The 21,463-nt window shown below is 44.7% G+C and overlaps 1 protein-coding gene across 3 annotated transcripts in view; it reads left to right on the forward strand.

Annotated features, from left to right (window-relative positions):
• LOC105493780 (family with sequence similarity 120 member C) overlaps nt 1-21,463 on the forward strand; it is a 124,367-nt gene that overhangs the window by 90,202 nt on the left and 12,702 nt on the right. Inside the window, exons 11-15 of one of the 3 annotated variants that reach the window (XM_071089348.1) lie at nt 6,378-6,492; nt 9,768-9,977; nt 12,128-12,329; nt 17,182-17,320; nt 18,368-18,425. In XM_071089348.1, coding sequence (XP_070945449.1) covers nt 6,378-6,492; nt 9,768-9,977; nt 12,128-12,329; nt 17,182-17,320; nt 18,368-18,425 — 724 coding nt within the window. The remainder of the gene's footprint in view (nt 1-6,377; nt 6,493-9,767; nt 9,978-12,127; nt 12,330-17,181; nt 17,321-18,367; nt 18,426-21,463) is intronic. The other 2 variants (XM_071089349.1, XM_071089350.1) reach the window with 2 other exon arrangements.

Here is a 21,463-nt window from a genome sequence, read left to right on the forward strand (position 1 = left end):
GATCACGAGGTCAGGAGATCGAGACCATCCTGGCTAACACGGTGAAACCCCGTCTCTACTAAAAAAAAAATACAAAAAACTAGCAGGGCGAGGTGGCGGGCGCCTGTAGTCCCAGCTACTCGGGAGGCTGAGGCAGGAGAATGGCGTAAACCCGGGAGGCGGAGCTTGCAGTGAGCTGAGATCCGGCCACTACACTCCAGCCTGGGCGACAGAGCCAGACTCCGTCTCAAAAAAAAAAAAATAGGGCTTTACGTTATCTGAGAAGGGGCATAGACAGAACAGGCAAATTAATATGTCTGTGATAGACATAGATCAGTCATAGAAGTAGATAAGTGTTTGAGAAATATATGCAACCTCATCCTTAGCAATCAAAGAAGTTTAAATAATGAGAGACTTATTTTCTGCCCATTAAATCATCAGTGATTAACGGTGACAGTCAATGCTGATATACTGCTGGGATAGGATGTAAATTGGGTCTGGTCTGGAAAACAATTTTGCTGTGTGTATTAAGGACCTTTAGAATGAATATAACCTATGACCTAATAATTCCACTTCTAGGAATCTATGCTAAGGGAATGAATAATCAGAGATACAGGCAAGATTTAATATGTAAATATCTTTGTAGTATTATAATAAAAGAAAATATATTAATAGTAATTTACAGGAATGTTTAAGCTAACTGATATACCCACATGCTGAACATGCAGTCATTAATCATGTTTTTGAAAAGTATTTAATGAACAAAAATTTCTCATCGTATAATGTCGAGTAAAAAAAGCAAGATACGATATTCTGTATATAGTATGAAAAAGTTGAGAATTCAGATGCCAGGAGTAAAGAAGCCACAATCATAGCGATCTTAACAGTGCTTATATCTAAATGATAAGATTACAAATTATTTCATTTTTTTATTTTTTAGAGACAGAGTCTCGCTCTGTGGCCCAGGCTGGAGTGCAGTGGCATGATCTCAGCTTACTGCAACCTCTGCCTCCTGGGCTCAAGCAATTCTCCTACCTCAGCCTCTCGACTAGCTGGGACTACAGGTGCACGCCACCACACCTGGCTAATTTTTGTATTTTTAGTAGAGAAGGGGTTTCACCATGTTGGTCACACTGGCCTCAAACTCCTGACCTCAAGTGATCCACCTGCCTCAGCCTCCTAAAGTGCTGGGATTACAGGCATGAGCCACCACACCTGGCCTTATTTTTCTTATTAATATTTTTTTATTTTATTACTTTTAGCCAACTCACACCATATTTTTAATTTTCTTTATGCTTTTTTACATTTTCTGAACGAGAATGAACTTAAGCTTTTGTAATATACTTTTGTATATAGAATAAATTTTTTTTTTTTTTTTTTTTTTTTTTTGAGACGGAGTCTCGCTCTGTAGCCCGGGCTGGAGTGCAGTGGCTGGATCTCAGCTCACTGCAAGCTCCGCCTCCCGGGTTTACACCATTCTCCTGCCTCAGCCTCCCGAGTAGCTGGGACTACAGGCGCCCGCCACCGCGCCCGGCTAGTTTTTTGTATTTTTTAGTAGAGACGGGGTTTCACGGTGTTCGCCAGGATGGTCTCGATCTCCTGACCTCGTGATCCGCCCGTCTCGGCCTCCCAAAGTGCTGGGATTACAGGCTTGAGCCACCGCGCCCGGCTATAGAATAAAATTGTAAATGTTATTTAAAATTAAAAGATGTGGCCTGGCACAGTGGCTCACACCTGTAATCCCAGCACTTTGGGAGGCCGAGGCAGGCAGATCACCTGAAGTCAGGATTTCAAGACCAGCCTGACCAACATGGTGAAACCCCATCTCTTCTTAAAATACAAAATAAGCCAGGCATGGTGACGCATGCCTGTAATCCCAGCTACTTGGGAGGCTGAGGCAGGAGAATTGCTTGAACTCGGGAGGCAGAGGTTGCAGTGAGCTGAGATGGTGCCATTGCACTCCAGCCTAGGCGACAAGAGTGAAACTCTGTCTCAAAAAACAAACAAAAAAAAGATGTGGGCTGGGAGCAGTGGCTCACGCCTGTAATACCACCACTTTGGGAGGCCAAGGCAGGCGGATCACTTGAGCTGAGGAGTTTAAAAGCAACCTGGGCAACATGACGAAACCCTAACTCTAATAAAAAATACAAAAATTATCCAGGTGTGGTGACACGAGCCTGTAGTCCCAGCTGCTCAGGAGGCCGAGGTGGGAGGATCACCTGAGCCTGGGAGATCAATACCGCAGTGATCCGTGATCACACCACTGCCCTGAGCCTGTCTCCAAAAAAAAGATGTGGAGTAAAAGGGGAGCTACCGAGTATTAAAGCACATTTAAAATTTAAGTCACTATGATGCTGGCATGAGAAATAGACATGGAATAAATAGGATAGGAACAGATTTTTGTATGTATGAGAATGTAATATATGATAAAAGAAGAACTTTACCAAATTGTAAAGAAAGGATTATACCATAATTCGTTCAGTTACAAATGGTAACTAAGAGCACCTGCTGTGCCAGGCGCTATGCTGAGTGCTGTTTTGGTTTTGGGGGTTTTTTTTGTTTTGTTTTGTTTTGTTTTTGAGACAAGTTCTTGCTCTGTCACCCAGGCTGGAATGCAGTGGTGGAATCTCTGCTCACTGCAGCCTTGACCTCCTGGGCTCAAGTAATTCTCTCTCCCACCTCAACCTTCTGAGTAGCTGGGACCACAGGCATGAGCCATGACTAATTTTTTTTTTTTTTTTTTTGAGATGTAGTCTTGCTGTGTCACCTAGGCTGGAGTGCAGTGGCACGATCTCGGCTCACTGCAATCTCCACCTGCTAGGTTCAAGCCATTCTCCTGCCCTCCTGCCTCAGCCTCCCCAGTAGCTGGGATTACAGGCACGCACCACCATGCCCAGCTAATTTTTGTATTTTTAGTAGAGATGGGGTCGGGCGCCTGTAGTCCCAGCTACTCGGGAGGCTGAGGCAGGAGAATGGCGTAAACCCGGGGGGCGGAGCTTGCAGTGAGCTGAGATCCGGCCACTGCACTCCAGCCCGGGCGACAGAGCCAGACTCCGTCTCAAAAAAAAAAAAAAAAAAGAGATGGGGTTTCACCATGTTGGCCAGGCTGGTCTTGAACTCCTGACATCGTGATCCACCCACCTCGGCCTCCCAAAGTTCTGGGATTACAGGCGTGAGCCACTGTGCCTGGCTGCCATGACTAATTTTTAATAATCTTTTGTAGAGATGGGGGTCTCTACAAAAAGACTAGCCCAGGCTAGTCTTAGTGCTTTTATGTACTTTTTCTCCTTTACTTATTACAACCTTTTGAGATGTAGGTGGTGCCATCCTCATTCTAAAGATTAGCAAACTAATTCCCCCAGAGGTCCAGGGGATTTAGTTGCCCAGAGTCACATAGAAAAGGAGTAGCGGAGGCCAGGTGCAGTGGCTCACGCCTGTAATCCCAGCACTTTGGGAGGCCGAGGGAGGCAGATCACGAGGTCAGGAGATCGAGACCATCCTGGCTAACACAGTGAAACACTGTCTCTACTAAAAATACAAAAAATTAGCCGGGCATGGTGGCAGGCACCTGTAGTCCCAGCTACTCGGGAGGCTGAGGCAGGAGAATGGCGTGAACCCAAGAGGCGGAGCTTGCAGTTAGCGGAGATCCTGCCACTGCACTCCATCCTGGGCGACAGAGCGAGACTCACTCCGTCTCAAAAAAAAAAAAAAAAAAAAGGAAAAAAGAAAAGGAGTAGTGGAACCTAGATTAGAACCAAGGATGTCAGTCTCCAAGTTTGCATTCTTTGCCATGACATACTTTGTAGCTAAAGTTCTTAGCAAGGTACCTAGAATATCAGAGGCATTTAGTAAATGTTATTCTTATGTATAACTTATAGTTTGCTGCATATATTAAAGCTTGTATGTAATATTTGTAGTAATGTAACACTAATAGCAATAATAAAGCTGTCATCATTAAAATTGAGGAAATTCCTTGGGAATAAGTAATGCTGTTATTTTCCAGGGAAAATCCCCAGTGGAATCATATAATTCCAAAAATCGCACATGATGAAGCATCAATAAATATTGGTTGATTTAATAATTATTTCCTGCTGCCCCATTTCTGAGCCTCTCACTCCTGTGACTCATTAGACCCTACATTCTGTCTCATAATTCATTCAAGAGTAGTTGAATAGTAGGGCGGGCCCAAAGATGGAGCTAGCATTTCCTTATAAATATCCTGACATTGACTTATTAGTTCAGAAAACATCTATTAAGCATCCACTCTGACATGTAGTCTATTAAGGTTAGAGAGACATTTAAAATTGCAAATTAACATTAAACTACAAACCAAACAAAAAGCTCCAATCCCTAGGAAATTAAATGTTCCCTCCTCTGTGGAGCCTTATCTAGATTCTCTGAGGTAAATTTAGTCACTGACTCAGAGCACCCAGAACAATCTGTTCAGCTTCTAAAATCACACCCCTTGCATTGTGTTAGTCTTTCTGTGAGTTCGCTGTTCTCCCACACTTGGCTCCTTTAGGTCAATTTTTCTTGCACAGTGGTTCAGGATATGACTGGTAAAATTCTGCTTTGAAGGATTTTTGTTGAGTTTTGTCTTGTTTTGTTTTTGGCTTGGCATGACCTGATTAATGCATCAGTCGCTCTTCCAATAAATATTTATTAATACCTATTCTATGCCATGTACTTGGCTAGATAGTTCATAATAAATAAAGGATAATAAACACAAACAAAGGCAAACAGGCAAGATCCTAGACCTCATGGGAACTCATATGGGCACTTAAAAAGAATGTGTTTTCTTTGTATTAAGTCAGTCAAGTATTTAAACCTTATTTATTGTACTATTCAAATCTTCTGCAAATTTAAATGTATTTTAGGTATGGTTTACATATTATAGCTTAATAGTGGTATATAAAAGTTTCGCACTGTACTTGCATTTGTGTTCATTTTCTTCTATTTTTGCTTTACATTTTGCCAATGAAATAAGATAGAAAGGTCAAAAATGAAAGAATGGGCAAAGGTAAATCAAGGAACTATAAATCCAAAAAAAGAAACAATATTAATAACCAGAGCCAGTCATTATCAAACCAGTCCTTCTGACAATCCTACAGTGTCTTCCTACAATTTCGGGATGAAGATCCAAATTCCTTAATCCTGTTTTTGAGTCTCTGTTCTCTGGTCTACTTTCTTTTTTATTTCCCCCACACACACAATTTCTTCTTTGTTGTCATCTTCTTCATCGTCATTGTTTCCTCCTCCTCCTCCTCCTTCTCTCTCCCCCCTCCCCCCACATTCTGTCTCCCACACTAGAGTACAATGGCATAATCTCGGCTCATTATAACCCCCGCCTCCCAGGTTAAAGCGATTGTCCTACCTCAGCCTCCTGAGTAGCTGGGATTACAGGTGCCCGCCACCACACTCGGCTAATTTTTGTAATTTTAGTAGAGACTGGGTTTCACCACATTGGCAAGGCTGGTCTCAAACTCCTGGCCTCAAGTGATCTGCCCGCCTCAGCCTCCCAAAGTGCTATGATTACAGGCATGAGCCACCGCACCCAACCTTTTTTTTTTTCATTCTTTTCTTTAGCAACTCTATTTAATCCTCACAACCACCCTGTAAAAAGAGCAGGGCAAATTTTATTATCCCCATTTGGTAGATGAAGAAACCCAAGGCTCAGAAAGGTTAAATAATTTGTCCATAGCTATCAACTAGTAGGTGGAGGAACCAACACTCAAATTCAGATCTTCTGTCTCCAAAATGCATGCTCTTTCCATTAAAACATTCTCGGCTTTTATGTGAACTTCACTTATCCTGGGCCATGTCTTGAGTACCATGATATGGTTCATGACCGCACCTTCCACCACCTGAAGCCCTCAGTGTTCCTCAGGCTGCCGCCAATCTGGCCTACTTGCTAATCTTGCCTCCTGTCACTCCAAACATGCTTAACTTCAGCAATATGGAAGCTGGTGCATTGTGCTGAACCACACCTTCAGGCCTTCACACATCATACTCTTCACTCAACCTGGAACATCCTTTCCCCACCTTTTGTCTCACTAAATTCTACAGGCCCTTTGAAACTGAACTCTTGCTGACTTTTCTCAGGATGCCATCTCTCACCTTTACAGTCATGGCCCTCTTCTATGCTCTCATAGCAAGCACTCTGTGCATTCTTCCATCTTGGTACTTAACACACTGTCCTGTCATTATCAATGTACATGACTGTTTCCTCTACCACCCAGACTGGAAGTAACGAAAGCAGAGATTCTTTTTCCTTCATTCAGTTAGTATTGCCAAAATCTAGCCAAGTACTGGCTCATGATAGGTTCTTAACTTCATAAGTTTTTGTGACATGAATAAGTGAGCTTTTGTGGCCTAATAGCAGTGCTTTTATTTTCTAGGTACATGGTTCAGTGGCCTGGTGGCCGAATCCTGCATCGCCATGAGCTAGACACGTTCCTTGCACAGGCAGTGTCTACCCAGCTTTATGAACCAGATCGACTCCAAGAACTCAAGGTGATTTCATGTACCCTCATTTAAGTTTTCTTTTATGAGCCTATAGCACTCCTTGAGGTCTTTTTTTTTTTTTTTTTTTTTTTTTTTTTTTTGCCTGAAGCTGAGGAAAATAGTAAGTTCTGCAGGTAACTGTTTGATTTACTTTAGCCAAATATTTATGTCTATGAATAAAGCCAACATGTGCCTGCTACACTACTCTCATACTGATAAATGAGAATGGACAGAAAAGATGGATATTATGCAAGGAAAATAAATCTTGGCCCATAGACCATGGCAAGGGTTCTGACTCTTACAAGATACACTATAAGGGACATATCCTGGTGTCCCCTGCTTGTGTCTATTTACTCAGACACATCTCCTTTTAGTGATAGGTACTGAGTTTTAAGTAGAAGTATAGGAAAGCATAAGGAAGAAAATAAAGCCAGAAAATAGACCTTGGGCAGGTTACTTAACCTCTCTAGCTTCAGTTTCCTTACTTGTACAATTGTATATTAGTTCATTTTGTGTTGCTATAAAAGAATACCTGAGACTAGGTAATTTATAAAGAAAAGAGGTTTATTGAGTCCATTGTTCTGAAGACTGTACAAAAAACATGGTGCCAGCATCTACTCAGCTTCTGGTCAGGGTCTCAGGAAGCTTCTACTCATGATAGAAGGTGAGGGGAATAAGACAAGAGGAGCCAGCGTGTCACATGGTGAGACAGGGCACGTAAGAGAGAAGGGCAGCCGTGCTGTAATCCCAGCACTTTGGGAGGCTGAGATGGGCAGATCATGAGGTCAGGAGTTCGAGACCACCCTGGCCAACATGGTGAAACCCTGTCTCTACTAAACATACAAAAATTAGCCGGGCGTGATGGCAGGGCACCTGTAATCCCAGCTACTCGGGAGGCTGAGGCAGTAGAATTGTTCAAACCCGGGAGGTAGAGATTGCAGTGAGCCGAGATCATGCCACTGCACTCCAGCCTGGGCAACAAGAGCAAAACTCTGTCTCAAAAAAAAAAAAAAAAAAAAAAAATGAAGGGCAAGGTGCTGGGCTCTTTCTAACAATCAGTTCTTGCATGAACTAATAGAGTGAAAACTCGCTCATTACCACAGGGAGGGCAACAAGCATTCATGAGGGATCTGCCCCCATGACCCAGACACCTCCCACTAGGTTCCATCTACAACATTGGGGATCACATTTTAACATGCAATTTGGAGGGGTCACATATCCAACTATGTCAGTTTGTGAGGATACTATGTAAAATAATCCATGTAAAACCCCTAGAACAGTGTCTTTTTTTTTTTTTTTTTTTTTTTTTTTTTTTTTTTGAGATGGAATTTCCCTCTTGTTGCCTAAGCTGGAGTGTAATTGGTGCAAATCTCGGCTCACCACAACCTCCACCTCCCAGGTTCAAGCGGTTCTCCTGTCTCAGCCTCCCAAGTAGCTGGGATTACAGGCATGCGCCACCACGCCTGGTTAATTTTGTATTTTTAGTAGAGACAGGGTTTCTCTGTTGGTGGGACTGGTCTCGAATTCCTGACCTCAGGTGATCCACCCACCTTGGCCTCCCAAAGTGCTGGGATTACAGGCGTGAGCCACCACACCCGGCCAGTGTCTCACATATTTTATATACACAGTACTCAATAAATGTAGCCATTAATGCATTAATCCCTCCCTTGACTTTAGTAACCTTGTTCCTTTGAGCACCCAAGGTAAACTAGAAGATCAAGTTCAATAAGACTTGCAAAATCTTAAGTGAGGTCAACTAAGGAAAGATGAGACAGACTCAAGACAACCAGTGAATGCTTGCTTTTTGCAGTAAATGTAGTATTGCTTGTCCTAGAATAACTGCTCGTGCTAAACCACACCTAGGAGGGGACCTGCAAACACTTTCCTGTTAAAGCTGTCTTCTAATACAGTGGCTTGAGATAACCACTGTGGGAATTTTGAGGTTTTTTTCCAGTCTTCTGTCATACATTTTTTACGTAGTTGAGGTAGTATTTATGTAATTATATATTGTGGCTTTTTTCCATTTCACATAGCACATATTTTCTGTGTCTTAAAAATTTTAATAAATAATATTTTATCATATGGATGTATAAAATATTGGCGACTTAGGTGGTTTTCAGTTTTACTCTGTTATGTGTTGTCTTACTCCATTTAGAGTTGCTGTAAAGGAATACCTGAAGCGGGGTAATCGGTAAAGAGGTTTTTTTTGAGACAGAGTCTCACTCTGTCACTCAGGCTGGAGTGCAGTGGCATAATCTCAGCTCACTGCAACCTCCACCTCCTGGGTTCAAGCGATTCTCCTGCCTCAGCCTCTTGAGTAGCTGGGATTACAGGCAAATGCCACCATGACCAGCTAACTTATTTTAATAGAGACAGGGTTTTGCCATGTTGGCCAGGCTGGTCTCAAACTCCTGGCCTCAAGCAATCTACCCACCTCAGCCTCCTAAAATACTGGGATTACAGGAATGAGCCACTACACCCGGTAAAGAAAAGAATTTTCTTTGGTTCACAGTTTTTCAGGCTGTACAAGAAACATGGTGTTGGTATCTGCAAGTTTAATTTCTAACTCAACAAATGTGAACGTTTTCAGGGTTCTTCATACATATTGCTTAATTGTAATATACATTTCTTTTTTTTTTTTTCCTTTTTTTTGGGGGGGATGGAGTCTTGCTCTGTTGCCCAGGCTGGAGTGCAGTGGCGCAATCTCAGCTCACTGCAACCTTCACCTCCCAGGTTCAAGTGATGCTCTCACCTCAGCCTCCTGAGTAACTGGAACTACAGATGCCCACCACCACGCCTGGCTAATTTTTGTATTTTTAGTAGAGACGGGGTTTCACCATGTTGGCCAGGCTGGTCTCGAACTCCTGACCTCAGGTGATCCGCCTGCCTCGGCCTCCCGAAGTGCTGGGATTACAGGCGTGAGCCACTACACCTGGTCATGTAATATACATTTTTTACCAGCTTTATATGATTGCCCATTTATTTCACTGCATCAGCAGCAGCAGCATTGAGTGTTCTTTCAGCCTTTACTTTGTACATTTTTTTCTAATTTGACAGGTGAAAATAAAAATGTCTCAGGTTGGTGTCTTTAATGTTGTAATGAGTACCTTTCAAATCATCTTAGGGGAAAGACATGGATAGAAGCTGCTTATGCACTGAGATGTCTACATTGAATGACAGCATGTTCAAATTTAACTGGAAGAATCAACATGACAGGAATAAGAGTAAATGTTACCAAGAATAGTAGTTTCTTAATAGTAATATTTCATCTGTGGTGGTTTCAGATTGAGAAACTGGATGCCCGAGGGATCCAGCTTGCTGCCCTCTTCATGAGTGGAGTCGACACAGCTCTGTTTGCTAATGATGCCTGTGGCCAGCCAGTCCCTTGGGAGCATTGCTGTCCATGGATTTACTTTGATGGCAAGCTGTTCCAGAGCAAGCTAATTAAAGCAGGCCGAGAGCGAGTATCTCTGGTTGAGCTCTGTGATGGCCAGGTACCAGCATGTCAGGCTGCTAAGGACTAGCTCTGATCTCCTGTGGGAGTGAACGGGCAGGGAGGGGAAAGGAGCAGACATATTGGAGAGGGATGGGGCGGAAGCAGGAGACTATGTCTCACTTTAACCTGACTTAAGTCAACAGTGGTCCCAAAGGCCCATAGTCTGATGTGTACATGTTGTAAAATTTTATGTTGGAAAGTTTTTTTTGATGAGCTTGAAGTTTTCATATCCTTTTTCTTACTCTGAGTATTTCTTATCCATGGAATATTCAGATATACTATATACCTTCCCTCCAACTCAGGATTTCATTTCTCTTATTTACAAAAACTGTCTGTCTCTTTTTTTTTTTTTTTTTGAGACGGAGTCTCGCTCTGTAGCCCAGGCTGGAGTGCAGTGGCCGGATCTCAGCTCACTGCAAGCTCCGCCTCCCGGGTTCACGCCATTCTCCTGCCTCAGCCTCCCGAGTAGCTGGGACTACAGGCGCCCGCCACCTCGCCCGGCTAGTTTTTTGTATTTTTTTAGTAGAGACGGGGTTTCACCGTGTTATCCAGGATGGTCTCGATCTCCTGACCTCGTGATCCACCCATCTCGGCCTCCCAAAGTGCTGGGATTACAGGCTTGAGCCACCGCGCCCGGCCAACTGTCTGTCTCTTTTGCAAGCAATTTTTTTTTTTTTTTTGTAAAGGAGCTGTGTTTGGAAACAAAAGAGGATAGTAAAGTTGATGATAGAGTAGAAGCAGAGGATTTTTTTTTTTTTTTTTTTTGAGACGGAGTCTCGCTCTGTCGCCAGGCTGGAGTGCAGTGGCGTGATCTCGGCTCACTGCAACTTCCGCCTCCCAGGTTCACGCGATTCTCCTGCCTCAGCCTCCCCAGTAGTTGGGACTACAGGCATGCACCACCAGGCCCAGCTAATTTTTGTATTTTGAGTAGAAACGGGATTTCACCATGTTGGCCAGGATGGTCTCAATCTCTTGACCTTGTGATCCACCTGCCTCAGCCTCCCAAAGGGATTTTTTTTAATGAAACATTGGGAAGATGAGGGGAGGCAAGGGAAAGGAAACCTTACTTAACTCCTTTATCCATTTTGGTGGGGAAAAGAGCTGAGGGACTAGAGCAGGGGTTGGCAGACTACCCAGCACACCTCCTGTTTTTTGTCACTATCCATAGTTTTTTGCGCTGTCCATAGTGCTACAAACCACCTGTTTTTTGTAATACAGACCACCCTCTGTTTTTGTAAATAAAATGTTATTGGAACACAGCCACATTCATTCATCTACATACCATCTATGACTTCTTTCTTTTTTTTTTTTTGAGACAGATTCTCACTTTGTCGCCCAGGCTGGAGTGCAGTGGTGCAATGTTGGCTCACTGCAACCTCCGCTTCCCAGGTTCAAGTGATTCTCCTGTCTCACCCTCCCAGGTAGCCGGGACTACAGGTGCACGCCACCATGCTTGGCTAATTTTTTTTGTATTTTTAGTAAAGACGGAGTTTCATCACATTGGTCAGGCTGGTCTCAAACTCCTGACCTCAGGTGATCCACCTGCCTTGGCCTCCCAAATTGCTGGGACTACAGGCGTGAGCCACCACGCCTGGCCTATGACTGCTTTCATGTTACAGTAGCCGAGTGGAATAATTGTGACAGAGACAATATAGCCTACAAAGCCTAAAATATTTACTATCTAACCCTTTTCAGAAGAAGTTTGCAGACCTCTGGACTAGAGGTATCAGGATCTCCAATCTTGGATATGGGGGAGAAGGTTAAAAGGCTTTTTATTTGTCAGATTTTTATTTTCTCTTTTATCTAATTCTGTTACATCTCCCTTAGAAGTGACCCAGCCCAGTGCCAGCCATGTAATAGACCATCAGTAATTCTTATTGTTAAATTTGTCTTCCTTGACCTAGTCAATGTACATCACAAGCCCTGAGTCAGAACTCATATGGTAGTATGATGTCATGTAAAGAGTCAGGGCTTTGGTGCCAGACAGGCTTCCTGAGTGTGTAGCTTTGAGCCCTTTAACGACAGGCCTCAGTTCACTTAATGGGAATAGAATTGTGAGACTGTACCTAGAGTGCCCCATGCTGGGCCTAAAACATGGGACAAGTTCGAAAAATGGCAGCTGCTATTATTACTCTTCCTCATTTGAAGGCTGACCTGGCAACCAAAGTGGAAAAGATGAGACAGAGCATCCTTGAAGGAATCAACATGAATCATCCACCGCCTTCTGCTCTACTTCCGTCACCTACTTTTGTGCCTCCTATGGTGCCCTCTCTCTACCCTGTTTCACTTTATTCCCGAGCTATGGGCTCCATGCCACTTCCCCCTCAAGGGAGGAGCCGGGGATTTGCAGGTCAGTACCTAAGAATGAGGTATTTACCATCCTCAATTTATGTCATAATAATCTATCCAGTCATTATTGTCAATAATAGGATCAACAGTTTCACATATATCTCATCTCATTGACTTTTTTTTTTTTTAAGATGGAGTTTCACTCTTGTCACCAAGGCTGGAGTGCAATGGTGTGATCTCGGCTCATTGTAACCTCCACCTCCTGGGTTCAAGCGATTCTCCTGCCTCAGTCTCCTGAGTAGCTGAGATTACAGGCATGCGCCACCACACCTGGCTAATTTTGTATTTTTAGTAGAGATGGAGTTTCACCATGTTGGTCAGGCTGGTCTCGAACTCCTGACCTCAGGTGATCCACCCGCCTCAGCTTCCCAAAGTGCTGGGATTACAGGCGTGAGCCACAGCGCCCAGCCTCATCTCATTTATATTCTGTGCTATGTAGTTTGAAGAGCAGCTTATGTCCATTTTGACTTCTAAGACCACTCTTCATAGAGGTACTTGGTTCCCAGGGATTTGACTCTCACCAACCAAACTCATGAAGTGACTGATGTGGAAACCAGAACCCACTTTATTACTTTAGAGAACTGTAAGTCATATGGACCGGCTCTTCATGGTTGCTGTCCGTTCATTCCTTCCCTATAGGCAATGCACACAGGAGCTTGCAGGAAGCTCAGTGAGAGTAAACGGCCAGTGCTGGTAGACAATAGTAGCTTGATGTATCCATTTCCACTCTGGGAATATACTTGACACATTTCCCTTCCTTCAGCTCCAGAAGCATGGAGAGAAATATGTCACCATCCATGCCACCAGAGGATTGCAGTTTAGTGAGGAAAACAAACATGCACACACACACACATATGTACACACCAACATATGCATAAATTACAGTGGCACCTGAACTACAGCTTAATGATGAATACATAATCATGCCTAGGTTGCTCAGATACTGATCCTGATAATTCAGACAATCTGTCCTGTGGTGAAACAAGATTTTTTTTTTTTTTTTTTTTTTTTTTTTTTTGAGACAGGGTCTCCCTCTGTCCACAGCCCGGCTAATTTTTGTATTTTTAGTAGAGACGAGATTTTACCATATTCGTCAGGCTAGTCTCGAACTTCCATCCTCAGGTGATCTGCCCGCCTTGGCCTCCCAAAGTGCTAGGATTACAGGCGTGAGCCACGGCACCTGGCAGTGAAACAGGATATTTTAGTGGAGACATTTTATCATAAAATAGCAAGATTCTGTGATTGGGTCAGAGTGTCATTGCTGTGGTTGAAGGTGTTTGTTACCTATTGCTCCTCCCTTTAAAAGTAATAAAGCTGGAAGTTGTAGTTAGTTTTTCAGGGTGACAAAATTCAGTATGGGTGGTTAGCTCAAGGCTGGGCTTAGATGAACAGTGTGAAAGTCTGCTCTGGTAACTCCCTGTTCAGTCAGATCATGATCAAGTCTTAAAAACCAGGGAGCCAGCCAGTCCATCCCTTTCAGATGACTTTACAGATCCTTTCTCTGTTCTTTATGTGTTGATTTTATTTTGTAAGTCTCAAAAGACAGCCTTAATTAAAGCCAGGTTCTCGGAAGGTCACCACTGCCTTACCTACCAGTGATGCTTAGTCTCCAGTTACTGGTGGTTCACAAGGAGCCTCTTGCCTCCTGAAAGCCCACAGTAGGATCCTCAAATGCAAGTCTTTCTTGTCCCTCTTAAAAGTAACTAGCACTCTGCCGGGCACGGCGGCTCACGCCTGTAACCCCAGCACTTTGGGAGGCGGAGGCGGGCGGATCACGAGGTCAGAAGATAGAGACCACCCTGGCTAATACGGTGAAACCCCGTCTCTACTAAAAATACAAAAAAAAATTAGCCAGGCCTGGTGGTGTGCGCCTGTAGTCCCAGCTACTCGGAGGCTGAGGCAGGAGAATGGCATGAACCCGGGAGGCGGAGCTTGCAGTGAGCCGAGATGGCGCCACTGCACTCCAGCCTGGGAGACACAGCGAGACTCCGTCTCAAAAAAAAAAAAAAAAAAGTAACTAGCACTTTAGGCAGGGAGCAGTGGCTCATGCCTGTAATTCCAGCTCATTGGGAGGCCAAGGTGGGCAGATCACTTGAGGTCAGGACTTCCAGACAGGCCTGGCCAACGTGGTGAAACCCTGTCTCTACAAAAAATATAAAAATTAGCCGGGCATGGTGGCTGGCACCTGTCTGTAATCCCAGCTACTCGGGAGACTGAGACACAATAATCGCTTGAACCCGGGAGGCAGAAACTGCAGTGAGCCAAGATCGCACCACTGCACTCCAGCCTAGGAGACATGGCGAGGCTCTGTTTCAAACAAACAAAAAGGTAACTAGCACTCTAGTTCCTTGGACTCTCAAATTTTATAAAGTTTTGTATAAATGAAGGACTCTTTTTTTTTTTTTTTTTTTGTGGATACAGGTTCTCACTTTGTTGCCCAGGCTGGAGTGCAGTGGTACAATCACGGCTTACTGCAGCCTCGACTTCCTGGGCTCAAGTGATTTGCTCACCTCAGCCCCGTGAATAGCTGGAACTACAAACACGCACCAACATGCCTAGCTAATATTTTTGTGTGTGTGTGGAGATGGGGTCTCACTGTGTTGCCCTGGCTGGTCTTGAACTGGGCTCAAGCGATCCTGCCTGCCTCAGCTTCCCAAAGTGCTGGGATTACAGGTGTGAGCCACCATGCCTGTCCTAAATGAAGTACTCTTTACTAACAACCTGCTAAATGAGTTAAGGGTTCATTTGGTTTCTTGTCATAAACTAAAATTAAAGGCTTAGTAGACCTCCATATTCTGTAAAGGCTTATTTTTGTGCTAAATTATAAAACTCACTGTGCTTGTGACTTAGTTCTGATTTTCAATTGTTGCTGTTCTTGGTTTTTTGTTTTTTTTTTTTCTTTTGAGATGGACTTTCACTCTGTCACCTAGGCTGGAATGCAGTGGCGCCATCTCCGCTCACTGCAACCTCCACCTCCCAGGTTTAATCAATTCTCCTGACTCAGCCCCCTGAGTAGCTGGGACTACAGGCATGTGCCACCACGCCTGGCTAATTTTTTTGTATTTTTGGTAGGGACAGGATTTCACCATGTTGGTCAGGCTGGTCTTGAACTCCTGACCTCAAATGATTCACCCACCTTGGCCTCCAAAAGTGCTGGGATTACAGGCATGAGCCACCATGCCCAGCCTATTCTTGCTTTTTAAGTATAAATTACTGTTAGTTTAGTTTCATTATTTTCAGTTTAGTTTGGTTATTTGGCTAATCCTACGATCTGTAATGATGTATATTTGTATCAAAAGTAGTTTAGGACTGGGCACTGTGGCTCAAGCCTGTAATCCCAGCACTTTGAGAGCCCGAGGCGGGTGGATCACTTGAGGTCAGGAGTTCGACACCAGCCTGGCCAATATGGTGAACCCCTGTCTCTACTAAAAATACAAACATTAGCTGGGCCTGGTGGCATGCGCCTGTAGTCCCAGCTACTCAGGAGGCTGAGGCAGGAGAATCACTTGAACCCGGGAGGTAGAGGTTGCAGTTAGCCAAGATCGCACCATTGCACTCCAGCCTGGGTGTCACAGTGAGACTGTGTCTCAAAAAACAAAAAAAAAAGGTAGTTTAGGTTTGTGATTTTCTTTTTTTTTTTTTTTTTTTTGAGACGGGGTCTCGCTCTGTCGCCCAGGCTGGAGTGCAGTGGCGCGATCTCGGCTCACTGCAAGCTCCACCTCCCGGGTTTACGCCATCCTCCTGCCTCAGCCTCCCGAGTAGCTGGGACTACAGGCGCCCGCCACCTCGCCCAGCTAGGTTTTTAGGTTTTTGTATTTTTTAGTAGAGACGGGGTTTCACCATGTTAGCCAGGATGGTCTCGATCTCCTGACCTCGTGATCCGCCCATCTCGGCCTCCCAAAGTGCTGGGATTACAGGCTTGAGCCACCGCGCCCGGCCAGGTTTGTAATTTTCTGATAACTAGATGTTAAGACATTCATTCTCTCAACAAATATTGAATGCCTACTATATGCTAGGCTCTGTGATTTAAAAATGAATCACCTGTACCATACTTGCTAAAGTAGATGTGTACAGATCTTCGGCCCTCCTCACTGAATGTGCTTCCATCATGACACCTTTCTGTTATCACAGAGTTTCTATTTTTTTTTTTTTTTTTTTGAGACAGAGTCTTGCTCCATCGCCCAGGTTGGAGTGCAGTGGCGTGAACTTGGCTCACTGCAACCTCTATCTCCCGGGTTCAAGCGATTCTCCTGCCTCAGCTTCCTGAGTAGCTGGGACTACAGGCACAGGCTACCACACTCAGCTAATTTTTGTATTTTTAGTAGAAACAAGGTTTCCCCATGTTGGCCAGGCTGGTCTCAAACTCCTGGCATTACAGGCATGAGCCACCATGCCCTGCCACAGAGTCTTTTTATCAGAGAGAAATGGAAATAAGAAGAGTAGGTGGTGGGTTGTAGGATCTTTTGTCCACCTCTTATCCTGCCTTGTACTTACAATACTTTTTTCTTCTTTTTTTTTTTTTTTTTTTTTTTTTGGAGACAGAATCTTACTCTTTTGCCCAGGCTGGAGTGCAGTGGCATAGTCTCAGCTCACTGCAACCTCCACCTCCTGGGTTCAAGTGATTCTTGTGCCTCTGCCTCCCCAGTGGCTGAGATTGCAGGCACGCACCACGGTGCCTGGCTAATTGTTTGTATTTTTAGTAGAGACAGGGTTTCACCATGTTGGCTAGGCTGGCTCTGGAACTCCACTCCTGACTTCAAGTGATCCACCCGACTCGGCCTCCCAAAGTTTTGGGATTACAGGCGTGAGCCACCACACCTGCCCCATTACCACCATTCTTTCTGTCTTGCCAGGTCTCCATCCAATCCCACCCCAAGGAGGAAAACTGGAGATTGCTGGAATGGTTGTGGGCCAGTGGGCTGGCAGCAGATCCTCCAGGGGCCGAGGATCCTTCGGCATGCAAGTGGTTTCTGTCGGTGGGCCAGGAAAGGGGTATGTATCCAAATAGGTTGGTATGAGCTAGTCCCCTTGGGAAAATGCCTATGTATCCTTGGGAAAATGCCTAGGTATTAAATCCTTCTATTAAAGCAAGAAGTACTAACTAGGCCGGGCGCGGTGGCTCAAGCCTGTAATCCCAGCACTTTGGGAGGCCGAGACGGGCGGATCACGAGGTCAGGAGATCGAGACCATCCTGGCGAACACGGTGAAACCCCGTCTCTACTAAAAAATACAAAAAAACTAGCCGGGCGAGGTGGCGGGCGCCTGTAGTCCCAGCTACTCGGGAGGCTGAGGCAGGAGAATGGCGTAAACCCGGGAGGCGGAGCTTGCAGTGAGCTGAGATCCGGCCACTGCACTCCAGCCTGGGCGACAGAGCCAGACTCCATCTCAAAAAAAAAAAAAAAAAAAAAAAAAAAGAAGTACTAACTAACTTTACTTTTTTTTTTTTCTTTTTTTCTTTCTCTTTTTGAGATGGGGTCTCACTTTGTTGCCCAGGCTGGAGTGCAGTGGCATGATCTCGGCTTCCTGCAACCTCCACCTCCCTGGTTCAAGTGATTCTCCTGCGTCAGTCTCCCAAGTAGCTGGAATTACAGGCCCCCACCACCACGCCAGGCTAATTTTTGTATTTTTAATAGAGATGGGGTTTCACCGTGTTGGCCAGGCTGGTCTCAAACTCCTGACCTCAGGTGATCCACCCACCTCGGCCTCCCAAAGTGCTGGGATTACAGGTGTGAGCCACCGCGCCTGGCCCAACTTTCCGTTTTTTTAAATCAGTCTTCAGTTTACCTCAGCAAATATATAATAACTTGCTCTGCCTTGATGAACGAGTTTTTTGCCCTAGAGGAGGATATGGGATACAGAACAATTCAGTTCAGTAGAATATAGCAATGACCGAGATAGATGTTCAGTAGTAACACTGAGAAGGGGCATCTGACTTTAAGAGGGGTCAGACTTCCAAGAGGAGACAAATAGTTAACCAAGTGAAAAGGGGTGTGTGGGCTTTATGTTTCTCATGATCACTTTTTCTCTCACTTGCTAAAGGCATGGAAAAGAACAGACTGGTAGAGGATCCAAGGGACACAAAAAAGGAAATAAGCAAGTAAGTATGTTTTTTGAGATATTTAGCTTCTGTTTGATGCCTTTTGCCTTTTCAGCTAAACTACAAGAGATCACATCAGGCATGGAAACCTGAGCTGCTTAGGGGAGCTTCTCAACTCCTTCAGGCATTTGATTTCATTCTAATGGTATAGTGAGGGTTAGCCTGCCCCAAGCTGTTCCTACAGGGCTGCAGAGTCTTACCCTTTTCTGAGTGAGGCCACAAGATAGAAACCAGGTACTGTGTCCTAAAGACCTCCTAGCATACTATGTGTAACATGCAGCCAGAAAGGGGCCAGAGTGATGCTAACAGTGAGACTGCCCATAGCCTGCCTGAGCTTCTGAGGGGCCACCAGATATGGTGGACTTTAAAAAATTGGACTTTTTTACCTTTGCTGAATATATGTGGCAGGAGCATTACCATTCTGCTTATTCTTTTTTTTTTTTTTTGAGACGGAGTTTAGCTCCTGTTGCCCAGGCTGGAGTACAATGGCACGATCTCGGCTCACCACAACCTCTGCCTCCCAGGTTCAAGCGATTCTCCTGCCTCAGCCTCCCGAGTAGCTGGGATTATAGGCATGCGCCACCACGCCTGGCTAATTTTGTATTGTTAGTAGAGATGGGGTTTCTCCATGTTAGTCAGGCTGGTCTCGAACTCCCGACCTCAGGCGATCCACTCACCTCTGCCTCCCAAAGTGCTGGGATTACAGGTGTGAGCCACCGCACCTGGCCTGCTTATTCTCAATGACTCAGAAATGTCTTGAACTTTCTCTCTGTCTTCTCTCTTTTCTCTCTCTCTCTCTCTCTCTCTCTCTCTCTCGCTCTCTCTCGACAGGGTCTTACTCTGTCACTCAGGCAGGCTGGAGTGCAGTGGCACAATCACAGCTCACTGCAGCCTCTACCTCCTTGCCTCACGCAATCCTCGCAGCTCCGTCTCTTAAGTAGCTGGGACTACAGGTGTGCGCCACCACACCCTGCTAAGTTTTTCTTTTTTTTTTGAGACGGGAATCTCGCTCTGCCACCCAGGCTGGAGTGCAGTGGCAAGATCTCACCTCACTGCAAGCTCCACCTCCCGGGTTCACACCATTCTCCTGCCTCAGCCTCCCAAGTAGCTGGGACTACAGGCGCCCGCCACCACACCCGGCTAATTTTTTGTATTTTTAGTAGAGATAGGGTTTCACCGTGTTAGCCAGGATGGTCTCTATCTCCTGACCTCGTGATCCGCCCACCTTGGCCCCCCAAAGTTTTTCTATTTTTTTTGTAGAGACAGTCTTACTTTGTTGCCCCAGGCTGGTCTCAAAGTCCTGGGCTCAAGTGATCCTCCAGCCTCTTAAAGTGCTGGGATTATAGGTGTGAGCCACTGCGCCCGGCCTTTAAACTTTCTTCTAATCCATGCCTTGAATTATATCACAGTTCCCACTGGTCCTCATTAGTTATGCCCCACCCCACCCAAATACAAACTAGAAGGACCTATTCTTATAGTGATCCAAAATATTGTAGTAGACTCAAGCTGCTGGGCTTCTTATAGTATAGCAGCTACCATTTCTTGAGTACCTACTTTCTACCAAGCCTCCTCTAGACATTCTACATGTAGTCTTTAATCCTGGGCAATTTTTTCATCAGTTCTCAATCCTAAATCTATTCTGTGTACAGCCAGCCCTCACTGCATCCATGTTAATCCCCATCATCTAATGTTTCCTCAAAGAAGATAAATTTGCTTTAATGTTACTTTTAGCCAAAAGTGGAACTAGATAGTAAGTCTCCCATGCAAAGCATTCCATAATGCACTCCAAAGCTAGAGAACAGTGACTTTGGTAAAGCTTCTCACCTTTTTCTTGAAGCTGCTCAGTAAGGTAAAAAGGATGCACCTAGAAGGAAAGCTAATCACCAGATAGGCTCTCTCGTAAGACAGTATAGCCTTGGTGAATTCACCAGGATTCAGGGTCTGGTCATCAGACATACAGTCTGAAAAGCCTGATACTTTTGGTATAATAAGAGTAGATCTATCTCTTAGTGGTTGACTCACACTAACCAAGATCATAGAAATAGCTGTGTGAATATGGCTAAGGGGTGGGGGAAGAAGGGGTGAGAGATAAAGAACTGATTTACGATAAGAAATAGTTATCACAATGTATCACACATTTACTCTTCTAATCACTCTTACAAACACGTGAGCTCATTGAAACCACATAAATACCCTGTGAAGTATTTATTATTCTCCATTTTATTATTATTTTTTGAGACAGGGTCTCACTCTGTCACCCAAGCCAAAGTGCAGTGCACTGCAGCCTCAACCTCCCAGGCTCAAGCAAACTTCCCACCTCAGCCTCCTGAGTAGCTGGGACTACAGGGGTGAGCCACCACACTCAGCTAATTTTTAAATATTTTTTGTAGAGATGGGGTTTTGCCATGTTGCCCAGGCTGGTATCAAACTCTTGGCCTCAAGCTGGGCCTCCCAAAGTGCTGGGATTATAGGAATGAGCCACCGCACCTGGCCTGTTCCCCATTTTAAACAGGAGGAAATTGAGACTCAGAAGAATGAAGTATCTTGTCCCAAATTATCTATCAAGTCAGTGTCAGAATTGACATTACAGCCTGAGCTAACTGATTCCAAAGCCCTATGCTATGCTAATTCCAATATAGCATAACAACTCTAGTTGTTAGAGACAAGCATCAGACTCAGGTGTGGCTGACTCTAGCGTACAGGCCTTTAACCATTACTACTAGAGCTTTCTTTATCTAAGGGCAAGCTACAAGAGAGGCCATGGTATCAGAAGTTTGCTTGGGGGCATGGAATCAGAACAATGATATTAGCTAGCTTTTTTTTTTAATGAGTCACACAGGCTGGAGTGCAGTGTTGCAATCATAGTTTACTGCAGCCTCAAACCCCTGGGCTCAAGTGATCCTCCTACCTCAGCCTTCTGAGTAGCTGGGACTACAGGTGCACGCCACCATGGCCAGCTAATTTTTATATTTTTTGTAGAGACAAGGTTTCGCCATGTTGGCCAGACTGGTCTCGAACTCCTGAGCTCAGGTGATCAG

Source organism: Macaca nemestrina, chromosome X, assembly GCF_043159975.1.
Source record: "Macaca nemestrina isolate mMacNem1 chromosome X, mMacNem.hap1, whole genome shotgun sequence".
NCBI lineage: Eukaryota > Metazoa > Chordata > Mammalia > Primates > Cercopithecidae > Macaca > Macaca nemestrina.